The following is a 20,108-nucleotide window of genomic DNA, read 5'->3' as shown; positions in this document are numbered from 1 at the left end:
GCGCCGGTGCGCGCGGTGATGGCCTGGTGGCGGGCGAAGGTCGTCTTCCTGGTGCAGTGATGGCTGCGGGGGCGGCGACGGAGACGTCGGAGGCGTCTACGGCTGGGCTCGCGCTCGCGGAGGCCAACATCAATTGGTGGAGGTAGCCGCTCGCCCTTGATTTCTTCCAGTTCAGAAAAAAAATGTTGTTGTTGTTTTTTTTTGATCATGCTTGGAGGATGGCTGCGGCACCGCGTGTTGCTAGATGTGCTTTGCACTTGCAGGACGGGCATGGTTGTTTGCTCTCTCCAAATTTTCTGCTTGCCGTCAGCTGCATGGTTGTTTGCCCCCTCCAAAATTTCTGCTTCGTTGACGCATTTTCTACACATTGACACCATTGTTGTTTCAAATTTTTTCTGGAGCGCCTCACAGGCATCGACGCCGCATGAAGCATCGGCTTCCTCAGCTAAGCAGCTCGCCAATCATAGGTGGCCAAGAAAACCCGGTTTTTTTATGTAAGCACGTTTCTTTAGCACTACATTGGAGGAGGAGGTGCCCTCAAATGCACCCAGCTCACAACGACACTGACAGGATGGACCACCCGTACTTTTGGACCCCATATGTCAGAGGACAAATTCCGTACGAACATTCACGTCCTCCGTCTAGAAAAATTTAAATGCATAACAGAAGCAATTATCGGGGAAATTTAAAAATAATTATTAAGCTTGAAAAATAATATGTTTCTCTCTCCTCCTCCTCCGCCACCACCTCCGCCTCCTCCCCTCTCCACTCAAACTTGTCTCGCCCCGTTCACCCTCCTCCCCTCGCTTGGCCGGCTCCCACTTCGCGCGCGCGCGAACCCGCCCTCTACCGTTCGCCCCCATGCCCTCGCGCTCGCGGCTCTGATCCGGCCGCCATGCAGCACCGCTCGCCGACGGCGGCCTCGGCATCCTCGGTGGCGGCCTTGGCGCCTGGTGTGGGCGGGGTGGAGTTGACCGTGACGCTGGACCAGGTGCCGCGGTGGAGCGACCCCGACCAGCGTCTCTCCTCCTCCTCTTCCCCCACCGCCGCCGCCGGATCCGAGACCCCCGCCTCGTCCTTCCTCTCGTTCGCCGACCCGCTCATAGGCGACGGCGCGGCCGGGGCCGGGGGTCGTGGCGCCTCCCGGTTCCCCGTCGACCACGAGATCAACTCGAAGATCTGTCTCTGGCGCGGCCACCCGTGGAACGTCGAGGTCGATGCCGTCGTCAACTCCACCAATGAGGTCGGGATTCTATTCGCGCATGGCATGTGCGAATGCTAAAGCTGATATTGATAAGTTGTGGTTGGTGTAGAACTTGGACGAGGCCCATAGTAGTCAGGGATTGCATGCAGCGGCGGGGCCAGGGCTTGCCGAGGAGTGCGCTACCTTGGTGCGGTTTGATTTTGGGATGCTGTTTTAGGGGGCATTTGGATTATTTGGATTGCGAATCATATGAGGATTTTATTTCTGTTGATGATTACAGGGTGGCTGCCGGACTGGGATGGCTAAGATGACCAATGCATATGATCTTCCTGCTCGGTTGGTGATTTGGTTTTGTTTGCACGGTCGCTTTCTAATATGTGGTGCATATGTAATGTATTATTGATTTTGAAATGAGTGAGGATAGATGGCTCGGGACTTTTGAGTCATAATAATATCACACAATATTTTGTCTGTACATTCCCTTCTCAATAAAAGCAGTGCACATGATCATTCATCATTTTACCACTGTGATTTGAATTTAACAAAAACAGGTTCTTTTTGTTACTAATTTGTTGAACTGTGCTTTGATCATATCCCATGTTTTCTTACATAAATCAAAAGGAACAATAGATACTATGGGCTATGGCATGTTCAATTGGTTGATCCATTGTGCTTTGCAGAATTTCATCTCAGATAGGCCGTGTTTGAAGTTGGCAGTGGCCGCTAGTCAAATCAAAGCACATAAATTGAGAAAAGCTATTAGTATATGATTAATTGAGTATTAACTTTTGCAAACTTAAAAAATGGATTAATTTGATTTTTTAACAACTTTCGTATATATTTTTTTTTGCAAAAAACCTTCTTTAGCAGTTTTAGAAGCGTGTGCATGGAAAACGATGGAAAAGTTTTACTCCGGTGACATTTGCGAACGCAGCCATACCATGCTTTTAGCTAGACACACACAACCTACTTTTTGTAGCCAGGGGGAGGAATATCAGCAGCCGATTCTTGCACAATTTCTTCCCAATTTTTCTTGAACCACAAATATCAGACCCAAGTTCAGCAGCCAATTCTGGGCACAGATGCCCTGCAACGACAGTTATATTCTAATGTACAACCTCCTATTTGGCTGCAAAATGGCTGGCTAGCTATTACATATTTACAATCAAAGTTCCCACCTTGCATAGATTGTCCATCATGTGCTCAGAGCCTCAGACTAGCTTTCTTCTTAAGTGCTATATATTCCGCTTCATTATTTCAAGACCCTATTGCAGGTTGCCTGTAATTTGTTGGAGCAATGCAGTTTAGCTCTACTTATTAAATTGAAGACATGCGTGCAATAAGTGACAATGTTTACCATATGAAAACCTGCATGTTTTCTATCTGAGGATGTTAGTTTATTTCATGACTGGTATATATGCTCTGGTGGTAACCTCTAATGCTTATGAATGGCTTGGCAGGAAGGTAATTCATACCGTGGGCCCTAAATATGCTGTCAAGTACCACACAGCTGCAGAGAATGCACTTAGTCACTGCTACAGATCTTGTTTGGAACTACTCATTGAGAATGGTCTGGAAAGGTATATTGAAAGCTCTACCACTTGAGTGCATATTTGGTTTGGGTTATTTTGATGCTCTTGAATATTAATCTCACATTGCGTGTTTTCTAATTCTCTGAAATGCTAACTAATTTTTTTTGCTTTTATTAGCATCGCAATAGGTTGCATATATACAGAGGCCAAAAATTACCCTCGTGAACCAGCTGCTCATGTGGCAATAAGTGAGTTATCTAATCAATGGTTTCTTTGGCCTTGTGTTATATTTCGCTGCTTGATTGTTTCTACTATGGTGTGGTGGAGGTAGTAGATTTTGTCTGTATGAATGATTATTTATTATACACTTAGCTTTTCCTGGTTTTAATTCATGTCCTTTTTTATTATGTTGAACAGGAACTGTTAGACGTTTTCTGGAGAAACAAAAAGGCAAAATATCTGCTGTTGTATTTTGTACTACTACATCATCTGATACAGAGATATATAAGCGGTAATTACACTGACATCCACTGATGCTAGCTATATATGATAATGTGGGTTAACATCATTGCATTTTGCAGATTGCTTCCCCTATATTTCCCTCGGGACAAGAAAGAGGAGGAGATTGCTTCAGTGAAACTTCCAGCTGATGTCGGGGATGAGAATGGCGAGACAATAATAGATGAACGGAAAATACGAATAAAACCTTTACCTGCTGGGGCTGCTATTAGCAAATGTGCAGCTCCTGCGCCTGTGGATATTCCTCTTTCTGATTCTGGATTGGCACGTAGAGGGTGAGGCTAAACCATATGCATCCTCTTGATTTGATTACCATTTGAGCTCCTTCAAGACATATTTTTCATTACATACCCATTGTACATCCAGTTGTCTGATGGCCCTCAATTGAACTTTACCTGATTTTAGCTAATCTTTAAACAGAAATTCTTTCAAGTTAGATTCATATTTGGATCCTACCTTTATGTCAATAATTAAAGATCCAGATCTCCAACGTAAGGAGCAGTGGGAAAAGTCTGTTCAGGCAAACAAGGGATTTAATTGGGCTAAATTGCTTGGATACGGTGACCTTGGTGGTCCTCCATTATCTGCTGCTGAAGAATATTCACTTCATTCACGATACCTTGTGAAAGCAAATTCTCTCAATCCTTCAGAGATTGCTGAAATGAAAATAATGTATGTGAAAAGTTATCATTCTCAATTGGATTCTTTCATAAGATTCTCTTTAGTTTACTTGTTTATTTCAGTTTCCCTTTTGCGCTCCTATCAGTTGTCCTTTTTTTCTTAATTGCAGTTACCGAGGCGGAGTTGGTAGTGAAGGACGTCCTGTAATGGTTGTTGTTGGTGCTCACTTTCTACTTCGCTGTTTGGATCTTGAGAGATTTATTCTATATGTAGTAAAGGTAATTATCAATGTAGTTGAGATACACAAATTGCACAATATAAAGAAGGTCTAATTGCCTTTCCAAACATGACTGATCTCTTGCAAAGTCTCAAAGATTAGCTGATAGCTGTCGGCTACATGTTTCCAATGTTCTTACATGAGAGTGATGGAGTTTCTCAGCCTTTGTTCTAGCCTGGCCATAAGCTGAGGATTTCTATCTTTTAGTGTGTGTTTTTCTCAACAAGAGATTTCCAGTGCAGCGATCTTTATTTGATATACCTTGTGATTCTATTTTTCATTCATCTCTAGAATTTTACTCCTTAACAAGAGCACTAGCATTTTCACTCCACCGCAGACACCAAGTATTGATGCTTCATCTTTTTATGAGACTATCATTAGTTGCATTACTTTTTTCCACTGACACAATATTCCTGGGTTGATTTAAAATGAGGTGGACATTGCAAGTTTTCTACTGCCTTGTGTTGAGTAGATGGTTTTTACTCTGTCCATGAATAAAAAAAGTTGGACAATGGGGAAGGACCCAATGTCAAATGTTATTAAGAGGTGGTGAGGCTTCGAACCTGCGCTGGCTAGCCCACCATCTGTGGTGCTAGCCACCAGACCCACAGGCGTTTCTCAATCAACCTGGATTGTCTCAATGTTCAGGCTATACTGAACGGAACACCAAGTTCTTAGTACTCCATATCCATCTTGCTTGGATACCATGAGCTTCCAGGGATCAATAATGCATGTTATGGAATTTATGATATGTGTTCCGCAGTAGTGCCAGTTGGGTAGCAATTGCTGTAGCTCAGTGAGCATTACCCCACTGGATTGCCTATCACCTATTGAAATATATTTTTTGTTTCATTTTTATTCTATTAGTTTGGTTAGCAAATGAGCCTTAAGAGTTTGAGTTGATCTAGATCTTGTCACAAGTAGCTCATTTGTTCAGATTGATTATTAGAGTAGAGTGGAAGTCTTAGGGGGCTAGTGAAAACAGCTCTATAAAAAACTATAATTGTAACTTATGCAGTTAAGCAAGAAAAATGTACTGATACCTTTTCCCTCTTCTGGAGTCTTCACCCCCATCTATGGTCTACTTTCCCTATTATCCCCTATGTAGTCATCTTCATAATTCTAGATAACATATCATGAAGTAAGGTTCATGGCATTGCATTTGTTGCCTCAAAATTTTTTAAGCTGTCAAATGCTCAAGTTGGTTTGAATGGTCTTTCCACCTAAAGTATGCATGAAGGATCAGATACACAAAGTTTCAACTTCTTTAAGAATGTAGGGATGAGTCTATAAGCCGAACATTCAAACCACAGAGCATCTAATATCTTTAGTTCCACTAGAAAGGAATGCTTTTGTTTTCCCCATTAACTTTTTTGATGGAGGCCTTGTTTCGTATGTTAGGAATCCCCAAATGAACTACATCATAGATCTTCCAAGTTCCTTACCCGAAATTTTGCCCATCTATATCACTGTTGTGTATTCCTTTAATTTGGACAGCTTATTCTGACACACCTAATTTTTTCTTCTTCGCAGGAGTTTGAACCGTTGATTCAAAAGCCTTACTCAATTGTCTATTTCCACTCAGCAGCATCTTTACAAGTGTAAGCATTGAATCAGTAGGTTGAGAAGGAAATTGCACGCCTTCCTAAAATTTGGTGCATGTAACATGATCTACTTATTTGAATTTGCAGACAACCAGATTTAGGATTCATGAAGCGGTTGCAACAAATATTAGGTCGGAAGCATCAGCACAATCTTCATGTCAGTATCTCATTTACAGCATATTGTTTGGTTCTGATTATTTATTTGAAAAAAATGAATATTGTTATTCTTGCAATCCAGGCTATATATGTACTTCACCCAACTTTGGGATTGAGAACAGCTATATTGGCATTGCAGCTTTTTGTTGATAGGGAGGTACTTGCTATGGTAGCCATCTCGATTGTTTCCTCCCCAATTCCTTGACATAAATTTCAGCATCTTCCTTTCTTTGTCAATTAGGTCTGGAAGAAAGTTGTCTATGTTGACAGGCTTGTGCAGCTGTTCAGATATGTACCACGTGAACAACTGACAATTCCAGATTTTGTCTTCCAGTAAGCAATCTATGTAACGTTTCTTGATTTTTAAGAGGTCTACTATAAACAAGGGTCAATACTGACAATTAAACTTTGTAGGCATGATCTGGAAGTGAATGGCGGAAAGGGCATAATCGTTGACCCTAGAACAAAGCATGTTTACCAAAGACCATCTGGTTGAGAAATATAGCCTGCTATCCAGAGATCCTCCTAAACCACACTGTACAATCTCTTTGCCCTCTATAGAAGATTTTCCGTCTCGATCTGTGTATTTTGTATCTAGTTGAGTTGGCACTGTTTTGTAGCCTTCTAGTCTATTCTTCTGTTCTGTAAGGGAAGGGTAATTGTGTATACGTATCTTGTTCTATATAATAACTTTAGTAAAGATTGTGGCTGTGTCGCAAATTCTACAGCTAGGCCTTGTCTAGGGCGCTGTAAAAATTTTGGCTGGTCCTTCAATGAACATGTTGATAGAGAAATAAAGTGGTCATTGTCCAAGTGTCCAGGAAATAACATCTTCTTATCTTCCCTTTCTCACAAACGATAGAGAAGTCCAAGTGGTCAACTTATATTTTATGCGTAGAATGGGAAAATTTGCTAGTCAAGTCTGGCATGTTTCTTTTAAAAATATGTTTTTGGCTCGTTGTGTGAATTGGTAAGACAAGAATTTGCTGAAACAATGTTGCAGTCATATGCCATAAAATGAAAATGTCAACTAATTTATAATCAATATGGTTGACATTTTTTCCCCGCAAAAAAAAAGATGGTCAACAATTTGTAGTGCTTGATTTACAATTCTTTGGTGCATGATCTTTTTTACTGTTTGACATAGATAGGTGCTTAAGGTCAGACTGCTGCTTTCGAGAAGTATGTCATGGCGATTCTACTTCTGTTAGCATTGCTATCACTGTGCATGTACTATAGGTTGACCTGTTCACAACTTGTGTCTAGCATGAGATTGGTAGATTTCTTGCTATCTGAAGATACAACAGTAAAACACTAGTATCAGAATCCTCACATTAATGTTATAACAGGCTATCTAGTACAAATTGAGCAAAATTGCCATATCATTCTATAAATTTGGCTTAGATCTAGCTGATTTCATTGGGTTCCAACCTCCAAGTCCCATGAAAATAACAGATGCGCGTCAAATTGACGCACAATGATGGTTGATTTGGCTCTGTGTAGCAGTTTTCCTAAAGGAACCATGAACATGGCGAAGGTAGATGTACTAGTGAATTGTAAGGACCATTATGGACAATACATTCTCCATTGTTGGAGGTGCCAAAGGGTTACACTGATGAAAAGGAAAAGGGTTCATTTTCGCATGCCCTATTAAGTTATATCTTCACCTCAAACTTGTATACCGTTTAAAGCATATCTATCAACCTCTGAAACTGTTGAAAACAAAAGGAAGTGAAAACGAGGAGAATATCGGGTTCCTTGGGTGGCAGTGACTGCTGATGGTGGCAGAGGAGAACATGTCTAGCCTACTTATAAGACAGATGGTCTTTGTCAGTGAGAAAATTAAGGAGGCTGGAAGAAATGGGCCATGAAGGCGAAGAGTGTTTCCTGATGTAAATGAATTTGAGCGGAGTGCTCTAAGGAGCAAGGACTATTAAGGTGGCAGCTTGACAACGAGGGTGGCACAATGCCGGTAGGTCTAGAGATTGGGGAAGCTAAGATGGGCAAGAGAGGGGAAGGACGAAGGCTTCTTTGGTGGCTGGAGAGGAGGAGACGACAATATCAACGTTGGATCTGTGCCGGTGGTGCTAGAGGCGGCGGTAGAGGAAGAAGTGCCACTGGCAAGGGTGAAGGCAATGCACCTTATGAGCTTAACGGTGGCTGCCTATGGGATGATGCCACACATAAAAGGGGCGAGTTGGTGCCATCTCGACTCAACTTGGCACCCATATAAGCAAAAACTATCTTGGTTTTGCCTACACTAGGTGAAAATTAATCTTGAGGGTTCTGGACGTAAAATGGAGCCTTTTTTAAACGAGAGAGGTGGCACCCTCTGGAAGAGGAACGCTATGGATTTTTCCTTATTAGCATGTGTTACTCTTAATAAATACTCTCTCTATATTTTTTATATATAACGCCATTAACTTTTAGGTTACCATTCGTCTTATTTAAAATTTATATTCAAATATATAAAATTATAAGACATACTTAAAGTTCCTATGATAATAAATTATATTATAATAAAATAATTAATAATATATATATTTTTTGAATAAGACGAATGGTCAAACGTGAACCTAAAAGTAAACGGTGTCATATAAAAAATATGAAAGCAGTATCAATACATGGGTTCGTTTTAAGAATCGCATCTCTGGTGAACAGCTGGGCAGACAGCCAGGGGGACTTGCATACTTTGACTAGGCCGCGTTCGGCCACCCTCATAATATAACTAAATTCTTTCGTTTTCCGCACGTACGCTTTTCGAATTACTGAAAATTTTCTATAGAAAAGTTGGTTTAAAAATCATATTAATCTATTTTATTTTTTAATAATTAATTAATCATATACTAATTATTACTACGTATTTTACGCCGGATAACTAACCCCATTCCCCATACTACCGAACGCGGCCACAGTTGCCTTGCAAAATACAGTTGCAGCTCTTTGTTTATAGGAGTTGCATATATTGTGTATCTCTGGCATGACAATGTGAATTTGTTTTTTCTTTTGGCAAGAAGATGCTAAGAGTTGTGTATCTTTTTATTTCCCAGTTGAAAAACAACACATTTTTCTTACAGAAACATGAGCTGGCAACAGCTGATAGGCCAGAAGTCTGCTTATATTGAAGGTAATCTACACACTCCTTTTAATCATGGAGATACGAATGACTAGATTGGTGTCCAGCAATAGAAACAAATCATGGAGCCGCACCATTAGGACATGAATTCATCAAGACTATGCGTCGCATATACATGGAATGTTCTTGTACCCAGCCTGTCTCCGTTTTTCGGATGCTTATTGTAGTAAGCTGATTATAGCCACAGTTTAATTTTTCTCTAATTTATTTTGGTGATAATTTTCAGCCCCTTCAATCTTGCGACGATTTCTACTACATAAACCATTTCTTCACATATACTTCTCATGATATTTTTGGGTTCGGAGCTGACTTCATATTATCTTTCTGTTTTTTTCCTAGCTAGATAAAAAGGATTCTCTTTCTTTCGCTGTTGCTGACTTGGGCTTATCCAACCAATTAAAGTATAATACCAGGAAGCCAGTCAGAAAAGAGGAAGCCATGTTTTCTGTTCAGACACTGGAGTACTACGAGAAAACAAGACAGTAAAATAGAAGTCTCTCAAGAGATAAAGAAACAGAATCTGGGCCTTTTTTTTAAAGAGAGAACTGGGTTATGTGAGCTAACCATAACCATGGTCATATTGCATCCAATCTGGCAACGGTAGCAAAGCAATAGGATCATTGTAAATTAGGTCTCTTGACCTTTCTAATTACGGCGGTGTTGGCTTCAACACAGATTAAATATTATGCCAACTGAAAAAGGTTCCCAGGCATATTCGGATCTTCGCATATTTTTCTCGCGTTGACACTGATTAAACTAAACCAAGGAGATATAATAAGCAGCAGTGTCCGCGTCCGTAGTTATCAGATGTTATACGTCGTAATCCGCTGTCATACTAATTAGCTGTGATTACAAGATGGAAAACCAGATGGAAACAGCGGGTTTGACTTAAGACTTTTCAGATTACAAGTTATCTTATGCCATCGCATACATGTTCACAACTCACGAATGTGTCCCTAACGCATGGTATCTGAAGGATTGAAGGTTGAGTATAGACTGAGAAACGTATTAACACAAGCACAATCTTTGTAATAAGCAGGGCGGATCCAGAAGAAAATATTAGTGAAACTGAATTTTTCTTATTTAACTTTTATAAAAAATTTTAGCTCTCTCTTTCTGTAAACCTATAGCATAAGATTTAGTGGGGACTTAGGAGAGTCTCATCTCATGGTCTTAAAACCGTGAGTGGGGACTAAAGATCCCTAGCCCCCATGGCAGATTGGCCACTGGTAATAAGATCAATTTAGCAACATAGTTTCACCGTCATTTCGATTAGTTGTTGCAGACACCAAATTGCATCCCATCTGGTCCTGGGCTGAACATGTAGGCGGTTGCAGCCAATTGCCAACTTCCTCAAGATTTTATTCTGAAACTTTCTGACATGACTTAAACCAAATGACCACTGCCCAAGACCCTATTTCTATATGCATGCACGGGTTATCACTCCCCAGCCAATCCTGACACGGTAGATTTATAAACAGTGGGAGACCATATGCATAGATAGTCGATCCCTACCCCCAAAAAAAAATTCACATTCAAATTAGAATAACATTTGACTTTCATATATACGGACCTATATTTTATGGAAAATGTCACCATCTGTTTGCAGTGTACGTACGGGTACATGCAATGCAGTACATCTGACACTTTTTTTTTACTGCAACCTTCTACTGTCCTGTCTGTATCCTGTCCGGTCTGCGTGTGGCTATATATATGGACCATTGCAGCACAGATCAGGAAACCTAAGCAGAGCACAACATACAGCGATCTCCTCTCATCCTGATCTGCTCTCCCTTGGGTCAACCCCTTCCTCAATCTCCCAAAGGTACGCAACCCGGCCTCCTCTCTCCTCTTGCATAACTGCATATGGGTTTGAGTTTCATGTTAGTAGAGGTGCTAGATGATAGTAGCTCTTATGATTAGCAAGTGTTTGTAGTTTCGTTTACTCTTTGGCACATACATATTCGAACGATCAGCTTAATAGATGAAGCATATGCGTTGTATTAGTACATACTCCAAGTACAGTTTACCATTCATTAACGATGAAGGGGACAGCTTTCTTAGACGTTCCAGTTAATGGGCAGCAATTCATTGGTCTCCCTACAATTTATAAGCCTTCACAAAAATTTGAATTTATTTTGAGTGTTTCTTATCATAGTTATATCTAGACTTATCTATAAATCAATATGTATATGTTTTATATGTGTCTAAACTCATTAGCATCCTAAACAAAACATCTTATAATATAAGTATGAAACAGATGTAATAGTTTTTAAAAATATTTGCTTTAAATCGTTAATAACCCATGTATAAAACTTCCACTGAAAAATCGTTTTTTTTTTGTTGCTCACAGCTGTAGTTCGTAGACCAAATTAAACGATTAGGGCGCATATAATCCATATGTATTGACTCCGTAGAACTTTGCAGTTTGAGGAGAAAGATCATCATGCCGGCAGAGCAGCTCAACGTGTTGGCCAGGCTCGATCAGGCTAAGACGCAATGGTACCATTTCATGGCGATCGTGATCGCCGGGATGGGTTTCTTCACGGACGCCTACGACCTGTTCTGCATCGCGCTCGTCACCAAGCTCCTCGGGCGCCTCTACTACACCGACCTCACCAAGCCCAACCCCGGCACGCTCCCGCCTAACGTGTCGGCCGCCGTGACCGGCGTGGCGCTCTGCGGCACGCTCGCCGGCCAGCTCTTCTTCGGGTGGCTCGGCGACAAGATCGGACGCAAGAGCGTCTACGGCTTCACGCTCATCCTCATGGTCGTCTGCTCCATCGCGTCGGGTCTCTCGTTCAGCCACACGCCCAAGGGCGTGATAGCGACGCTCTGCTTCTTCCGCTTCTGGCTCGGCTTCGGCATCGGCGGCGACTACCCGCTGAGCGCCACCATCATGTCGGAGTACGCGAGCAAGAAGACCCGCGGCGCCTTCATCGCCGCGGTGTTCGCCATGCAGGGGTTCGGCATCCTCTTCGGCGCCATCGTCGCGCTCGTCGTCTCGGCCGGCTTCCGTAACGCGTACCCCTCGCCGTCGTACGCTCAGAACCCCGCTGCGTCGCTGGTTCCGCAGTCCGACTACGCGTGGCGGATCATCCTCATGTTCGGCACCATCCCGGCGGCGCTCACCTACTACTGGCGGATGAAGATGCCCGAGACGGCGCGGTACACGGCGCTCGTCATCCGCAACGCGAAGCAGGCGGCGGCCGACATGTCCAAGGTGCTCAAAACCGAGATCGAGGAGCGGCCGGAGGTGATCGAGAGCCAGGTGGTCGCCGCCGACACATGGGGCCTCTTCTCGCGGCAGTTCCTGCGGCGCCACGGGATGCACCTCCTGGCGACCACCAGCACGTGGTTCCTGCTAGACATCGCCTTCTACAGCCAGAACCTGTTCCAGAAGGACATCTTCAGCAAGGTCGGGTGGATCCCGCCGGCGAAGACCATGAACGCGCTCGAGGAGCTCTACCGCATCTCCCGCGCGCAGGCGCTCATCGCGCTCTGCGGGACCATCCCGGGGTACTGGTTCACCGTCGCCTTCATCGACATCGTCGGAAGGTTCTGGATCCAGATCATGGGCTTCGCCATGATGACCGTGTTCATGCTCGCGCTCGCCTTCCCGTACCACCACTGGACGACGGCCGGCCACCACACCGGCTTCGTCGTGCTCTACGGCTTCACCTTCTTCTTCGCCAACTTCGGGCCCAACAGCACCACCTTCATCGTCCCGGCGGAGATCTTCCCGGCCAGGCTACGGTCGACGTGCCACGGCATCTCCGCCGCGGCAGGCAAGGCCGGCGCGATCATCGGCGCGTTCGGGTTCCTGTACGCGTCGCAGGACCAGCACAAGCCCGACGCCGGCTACTCCCGGGGCATCGGCATCCGCAACTCGCTCTTCGTGCTCGCCGTCACCAACTTCCTCGGCATGCTCATGACCCTGTTCGTGCCGGAATCCAAGGGCATGTCGCTGGAGGAGATTTCCAAGGATAACACCGGTGAGGAAGCCTGATGCTGTTCATGTGTAGAGATCCATACACATGAATATGCCGTTTCGACGTGAAGAAATGTGTGCTTTTTTTAAAAAAATTAATACATTGTTGGTGTGATTATTACTTTGTTTAGATTTGCACTTTTGTAGTGTTGCTCCTTTTACAGTTGTGATTACTTGTGAAATATTTCTCCCCTTCTTTCTGAAACAAAACTTGTGAGATTTTGTGAACTTTCCTTGCAACAAATATAAATGGCACCTATTCATTTCAAAATATTTTGTAAATGGCATGAGCGGCTGGGCCGACTGCTAATAATATGTTGACTACATGACTTTGTTCACTTTATGTTGATGATTTGATTGTGCAAACAAGTAAAAACAATCAGGGACGTTTAAATACTAACCCAGTCTATCATCACTGTCCTCTCATGTTTCGTCATGATCAAATCGGTTGCATTGCAAATGAATTTTTTTTGTGAAAACAAGAAAAAAGTTAATTACTGTTGACTCTTTAGCAAAATTTAAGTTATATATATATATATGTTGTATTTTTATAAATACATATACATATACACATACAATCTTATCCCTTTATATATCCTTAAGATGTCTTCACCGTATTAGATGAAATTACTTTTTATATTATATATTTTTCGTGTGTACGTACGTATGTATACGTGTGTGTATATATATATATGCGCACGCATATCAATATGGATATATTCATGTATACTCACATGTATATGTATGCATATATCCAAGTGTGTGTATGCATATGTACGATGGATGGATGGTAGGGATTGGCTGGTGTAGGTGAACGTATGTTTTATTATGCATTTCCATGGATATATATACAGAAAGAGAAAAGTATAGTTTTTAAGTTTGTCCGAGTACATCATTCAAATCATTGAACTCTAAATATATTTTTAGGCCTACGAACTTGTTTTGGGGTGCCGTATAGGTTCAAAAGAACCTCAACTTGCTCCGTGCACTAATGTATAGGTGGATCTGCCGTATAGGTTCAAAAGAACCTCAACTTGCTCCGTGCACTAATGTATAGGTGGATCTCACGTAAACTTATTTGTCCAATATGTAATTATGTATGATTACAGATAGCAAACAATAAATATATACAGTAGGACCATGTAGCGTGATAAAAGAATTTGTGGGACCCCTATGTCAATCCTATGGAGAAAAAAAAAGAAACCCATTCCCTGTCCCTCATCTCTTCTATGGCACGTCACCCATGTCAGTGTTCTAGATATTCTCCTAAATAAAACGGTGACTATAAGTGAGCCAACTTGGATTTACTCAATTATAACTATAGCTGTCTTGATTAATTAAGGCTCCTATTTTCTTAATCTTGCAAATGAATTTTATATACCGAGCGTTTGCGGCCGTAGGATCAGGTGAAATCGAGGGCCAGCATATATACGGTGCCTCCTCCAATCAAAGACTATAAGAAGTCTCTTCTAATTGAAACGGTATTAGCTAGAGGAAGGTAATGCCATGATCTCATACGTATATATACTGTATACAAGGTTCGGGAGCATATTCGTATCTTCACATATTCTTTTATCCCATTGACATAGTTTGAAATAAACTAGCTAGAGCTCTCACATCAACTAGTACTATGATCCTCGTCACGTATTACTCCTATCTGAATTGACAAGTTCAAGTGCCACAATTATCTTAGAACATGTTTAGTTTGTGAAAAAAATTAGGTGTCATATTGAATGTTTGATCGAATATCGATAGATGTTTTTGAACACGAATAAAATAATTAATTTCATAGCTCGCCTGAAAACTAGTTGACGGATCTTTTGAGCCTCAAAATTCTCTTCCATTCCTTTGTTATAAGGCACATGTGGAGAGGAGCCGAGGCAGCAAGTCCCTTACTCCAGCCCCTAAAGTAGACGGCCGAGATTTAGGGACTAATGTTGATGATTTTCATTTTTTTTCTCTAGTGATGACATGGATATTAATTTTTCATGTTGTTTTTTTGGCTAATTTTGTCATAGCTTGAAGCTTGCATTTTGACTTCATAGTATTAGTTGTTGTAAACACCATAACTGTTGGGAAATCTTTAAATTATATTAGGTGAAAGTTATTTGGATCAACTATATGTATGCATAAACTCAGGTAAGTTATGCAGGTAATTGGTTCGGTTTATATTCTTCATGATGGCATTTGATTGGTATTCACATATGTTCAAATTCCACTTGGAAAAGAAAATCCTTAGAGAGCAGGTGCGTACGAGATACAAATTCAAAAATCAAAATTATAGCTAGATAATAAAATCCGCTTAAACCCAATTTGCCATTTCTCTATTCCAGTACCAGAGAACACTACATGAGTATTTGACTTTCATACAAAATTTTTTTTTAATACTCCCTCCATTTTTTATGACACCGTTAATTTTTGGATTTATATTTGACCATTCATCTCATTCAAAAAATTATCCAAATAGCAAAATTATAAGTCATACTAAAGGTTTCTATAATAATAAATTAAATTATAATTAATAATTATATATATATTTGAATAATATAAATGGTTAAACGTGAACATAAAAACAACAACGTCATATAAAAAAATAGAGGGAGTAGATTTCACATGTCAATAACCATACATTTTTATGATGGTATGTACGGCTATATGGAGTCGTACAATTGACTGGATTTAAAACAAAATGAATTATTAATAATTAAAAAAATTATAGGTACACTTTTTACTTAGTGATCACTAAAAGCAAATGTTAAAAAATAAACCACTATAAAAACCATTCAAAATTAAATCTAAATTTTAAATTTTAAATTTGGTTATAGTCATAAGCATAAAGACGGATACCTTTATACGAGAACAAGCCAATCAATGTGAGGTTAGCATACAATTCAATATATCTGCACCACGCCTTCGTGTGCGGATATATAGAAAGCGCGTGGTTTCCCTGTCTCTGTTCTGCACTTCTGCCTCCTCGACCTGCAGGAGGGAAGGTACTAATTAACTAATTAATCATCTGACCTAATCTCTAAATGTAGGCTCTGTAGTTCGTAATGAGTACTCCTAGTTCAGTAAGAACCTTAAGGTATAACTCTTCAGCTCGACGAGAAAGAGAGGCTGGTGAGGTGCGAGAGTTTTCAGATCATCCATGGCGGGAGGTCAGCTGAACGTTTTCGCTATGGAATAATTAACTTTTTGTCACTCTTAGAAATGGACCTAACATATTTATCACTGGACCCACATGTCATAGACACATGAGGCCTCACGAGTCATAGACAACGGGTGGCAAATATGTTATGTGCTAATTTTAAAAGTGACAAAAAGTTAAATGCGCTGATTTTTGCACTTTAGCACCTACAAAATAAAAATACATTACATTCATATCCTTCCAGTTCCCCTTCTCCCACCCGCCTCCCCCCGATGCCCACCTCCACCGACACCGAGTCACCGATGCATCTGCGGCCACCGGCGTCCCTGCCCACGGCTCGCGCCCCTATCCTCTCCGACGCACATCTCCCCACCCCCTCCGGTGTCTGCGGCCCTCTCCCCTCCGACACCCATCTCCCCTTTCTCCGACAGATCTGTGGGATGGCGGCGACGCACGCGTCATAGCGACGGCACATGGAGCAGGGCGGCGACGCACTGAGCGGGGCGGGGACGAACAGATCCAGCTCACGGCGGCGACGACGGCACACGGAGCGAGCGATGACGGCGGTAGATCCAGGTACCGGTACTTCTTCTCTTTCCCTTCATCTCTACTGATGCATCCCTCTCCCCCTCGCCTCAGCCTTCACATTGATAGATTTGACGAGGCCTTCGTGCCCTCTGCAAGACGCGAGCATCTATGTGAGGGCACGGTCTATGGCTAGCTGGCACGACTGCTCCGGCATGGTGGGTTGTGGCCACTCTCCACGTCAGAGCATAGTGCATGCCATCATTGGCACGTAGCGCATGACTATTGAAATAGTCCAGCTAAGCGAGAGTTAATCAACTTAAAAGTGGGAGAATCTCTCACCTCTAGACTAGTTTTTAGAGTGTAACAAGGTTCATGCCGGTTAGGCCAATATCTCTTGGTTTTGGACCAGCACAAGACCGACGTTGATTACTTGCACAATGCCCCCGCAACGCGCTCTTCGTGCTCACTGGCACCAGCATCCTCGGCATACTCATGATGTTGTTCGTGCCGAAACCCAAGGGCAAGTCGCTAGAGAAAATATCCTAGGAGACCGTCGGCGACAAAGCCACGGGTGTGATGTCTAGCTAGTGTAGAGATGGTCATGGATCGATCTATAGGTATTTTAGGATCAACTAAATAAAATAGATTTATTTTATGATGAGTCATAGTTTATTTCGTTAAATTAAAGCTAACGTTAAATTACTCGTGGGTCGACTTATGTCCATCCGAAAGGTAGTGTCTCGTCTCTGCAGCTTTGCTGCTGTGGATATTTTATCTACATTTCTCTTGTCGCTTTGCATAGTATCTTTTAACCGTTTTGGTTCTGTAGTGAAAATGTGTAATTGATATTTTTGTGCACGAAAAGTTTATCATAACGATAAGGCCTTTTTTCCCAACAAAAGTTCATAATCAACCGGGAAGAATTGCGGAGTCTAAACGAGGAAGAGGCCCAAGTATTTACTGGGCTAGTAATACTCGGCCTTCCGATTCCTCCTGGCCCGGGCCCCCTGCGCATCGTCGCGGAACGAGCTGTGCTTATCCGCAGTAAACGAGCCGACCCACCAGCGACAGGGTGGCGCGGGCCAACGCGGCCTGTCGGGCTGAACTGAACGTCCGCGAGGAGGGGAAAAATATCACCGAATCCCGCGGCCGTGCGCGCACGAGGAATGCTCGCCTCGTTGGCGGTGGCGGCTGGTCGCTGCTTGCTTGGTCACCGCGAGTCCGTGACCGTGAGGCGCTTCGCTGTAGTGTACACGTGTACCGTGTACGTCCTGTCGGCGGACGAGGCGGTCAGCGGTGAGCTAGCGCCGTGATTAATTTCGTGTCTGTCGACGATCGTTTTCTCTGACTCAGCAGCTGACAGTACGTAATCACTCAGTAACCAGATGTGAGTATTTTTTTTAGCATTTAAATCTTATATAAAATATTAGTATTTTGGATACTATCTCGATGATACTACTTATTCCATTAACTACTTAATTCACGATTTTTCTTGTTTTATCCCCTACTGTCTCACCATTATTTATTCCTTATTATTAAACCTTATTATTAAAAAGCACTAATCTTTTCTTTTAATATTAATCTCTACCAAACAATCTAAAGATATTTATATTTTGAGATGATTTAATAGTACGCTAGTAGCATCGAAAATCCGGCAATTTGGATCACTCATCCAGTCATCCTCTTCGTGAGGCAACTGTGTTGCGACATAAGAGAGTGTGTAATTAAGAAGTACTCCTACCACGTTCACATAGTTGAGCTTGTTTCATACTTCTGGGTACCAAAATCAGCACCTCATTTGTTTTTTATTTAACACCATTAACTTTCATTTTCATATTTGATATTTGTCTTGTTTAATTTTTTTATAAATATACAAAATTATAAGTTGTTTTTAAAGTTTCTTTGTAATAAATTGAATCATAACAAAATAATTAATGATTATATAAATTTTAAATAAAATGAATGGTTAAACGTAGACCCAAAAGTTAATAACATCAAATAAAAAAGAGAGTATTTATTAGTGTATTTTTTTTGTGAGGGAACCTTGGAGGTTATCACCCTCGTTGTTTTGGCTTTTTTATGTAAAAAAATAAAAAAAATATAGGTAAATAAACTTTTATATACATGTTACTAGCATTCTAAAACAAAAGCTAAAAAATAAACTATAATAAAAAACCAAAATCAACTATAAATTTAATATTAAAAATTTAAATTTTATCTTATAAACATAAGTAAAAAGCTAAAAGATCAGACCATATACACCTGGGTACCTTTTGTTCGACATATATCGCACATCCCTTTCAAATCTCAGCTGACCTCAACTAAAAAAGCTCATATGGCATATAGGGCATATGTAATCCTAAGAACTACCATCGACATGCGTCTTTTCTGCTCCCTCCATTTCATAATATAAGATGACTTTTTTACTTGCAATGTTTAATCATTTGTCTTATTTAAAAATTACAGAAATATCATTTATTTTGCTTGTGACTTAACTTATTATCAAAAGAACTTTAAGCACGGCTTATTATTTTTTATATTTATACTAAATTTTTAAATAAAACGAATGGTCAAACGTTACAATCAAAAAAATCAAACATTTTACGTTATGAAACGAAGGTAGCACAACAAAAGGTTGGATTTTTGCCATTTTTACACTAAACTTTTTTTTAAGCAAGGCCAGCCTTGGTTGGTGATATATTAAAGCAGGAGGCAGCAGTATGTACAAGGCCAGAAGCCTTGAGAGAAAAGAAAAAAAGAAGGAAGAAACCAAAAACAAGTCGAGGTTAACTCGGCACTCTGCTCAGGACTGGAGCAGTTTCAGGAAGAGGTTTAACTGTCTATTCTCACTAGGTGTTTTGCACCACACTGCGCCCACATTTGAATCTCATCTTGAATCATCGCCACCATTTGTTGTTTGTTTTGGAATTCCCCTTTGAAGTTTCTTCTGTTTCTCTCGCCCCATAGTTCCCAAGCCATCAGTAGCTGCAGTGATCTCACGGTCTTGGACAGTTGCTTCGTCTGTTGGGAACCACCCTTCCCCTACCATGGTAGCAGTCCTCCACTAGCTGCTCGGTCGTCTGTAGCACTTGTGTAGCCAATGCTCAGCGACACTGCAATCCAGAGCTCCTTTGTAACCAGGCCTAACCTTTGCTAATACTCCCTCCATATTAATATTTTAATATGTATGACACCGTTAATTTTTAAAATCACGTTTGACCATTCGTCTTATTCAAAATTTATATCCAAATAAGATGAATGGTCAAACGTGGACCTAAAAGTTAATGTCGTCATATAAAAAAATATGAAGGGAGTAGGTTATTTTGTGACATCCCTTTGTACAGACCGATTATTTTTCCTTATTTCACCCGAAGTAGAGGATGACAGAAATA

At 41.5% G+C, this 20,108-nt stretch overlaps 2 protein-coding genes across 2 annotated transcripts; both read left to right on the top strand.

Moving 5' to 3' along the window:
• The first annotated feature begins 731 nt into the window (after positions 1-731).
• On the top strand, positions 732-6,732 carry LOC102707195 (protein GDAP2 homolog). Its single transcript, XM_006649348.3, has 14 exons — positions 732-1,243; positions 1,314-1,391; positions 1,485-1,540; positions 2,665-2,784; positions 2,914-2,984; positions 3,154-3,247; positions 3,318-3,530; positions 3,676-3,927; positions 4,046-4,154; positions 5,687-5,754; positions 5,845-5,914; positions 5,996-6,070; positions 6,155-6,246; positions 6,328-6,732. The coding sequence occupies exons 1-14, from the start codon at positions 896-898 to the stop codon at positions 6,407-6,409; spliced, it is 1,728 nt and encodes a 575-aa protein (XP_006649411.1). The 5' UTR covers positions 732-895; the 3' UTR covers positions 6,410-6,732.
• Positions 6,733-10,806: 4,074 nt separating this feature from the next.
• LOC102711604 (inorganic phosphate transporter 1-2) lies at positions 10,807-13,418 on the top strand. The gene is made up of 2 exons (XM_040522004.1): positions 10,807-10,874; positions 11,477-13,418. The coding sequence occupies exon 2, from the start codon at positions 11,496-11,498 to the stop codon at positions 13,056-13,058; it is 1,563 nt and encodes a 520-aa protein (XP_040377938.1). The 5' UTR covers positions 10,807-10,874; positions 11,477-11,495; the 3' UTR covers positions 13,059-13,418.
• Positions 13,419-20,108: the final 6,690 nt, after the last annotated feature.

Source organism: Oryza brachyantha, chromosome 3 (assembly GCF_000231095.2).
Source record: "Oryza brachyantha chromosome 3, ObraRS2, whole genome shotgun sequence".
Taxonomy (NCBI): domain Eukaryota; kingdom Viridiplantae; phylum Streptophyta; class Magnoliopsida; order Poales; family Poaceae; genus Oryza; species Oryza brachyantha.
This window is presented reverse-complemented; position numbering and strand designations above follow the sequence as displayed.

Bases quoted from the DNA above. Each gene is read 5' to 3' on its own strand.
- LOC102707195 (XM_006649348.3), top strand. From the start codon at position 896: ATGCAGCACCGCTCGCCGACGGCGGCCTCGGCATCCTCGGTGGCGGCC. The intron at 3,248-3,317 runs GTAATTACACTG...TGCATTTTGCAG, and splicing joins GATACAGAGATATATAAGCG to ATTGCTTCCCCTATATTTCC. The intron at 6,247-6,327 runs GTAAGCAATCTA...TAAACTTTGTAG, and splicing joins ATTCCAGATTTTGTCTTCCA to GCATGATCTGGAAGTGAATG.
- LOC102711604 (XM_040522004.1), top strand. From the start codon at position 11,496: ATGCCGGCAGAGCAGCTCAACGTGTTGGCCAGGCTCGATCAGGCTAAG.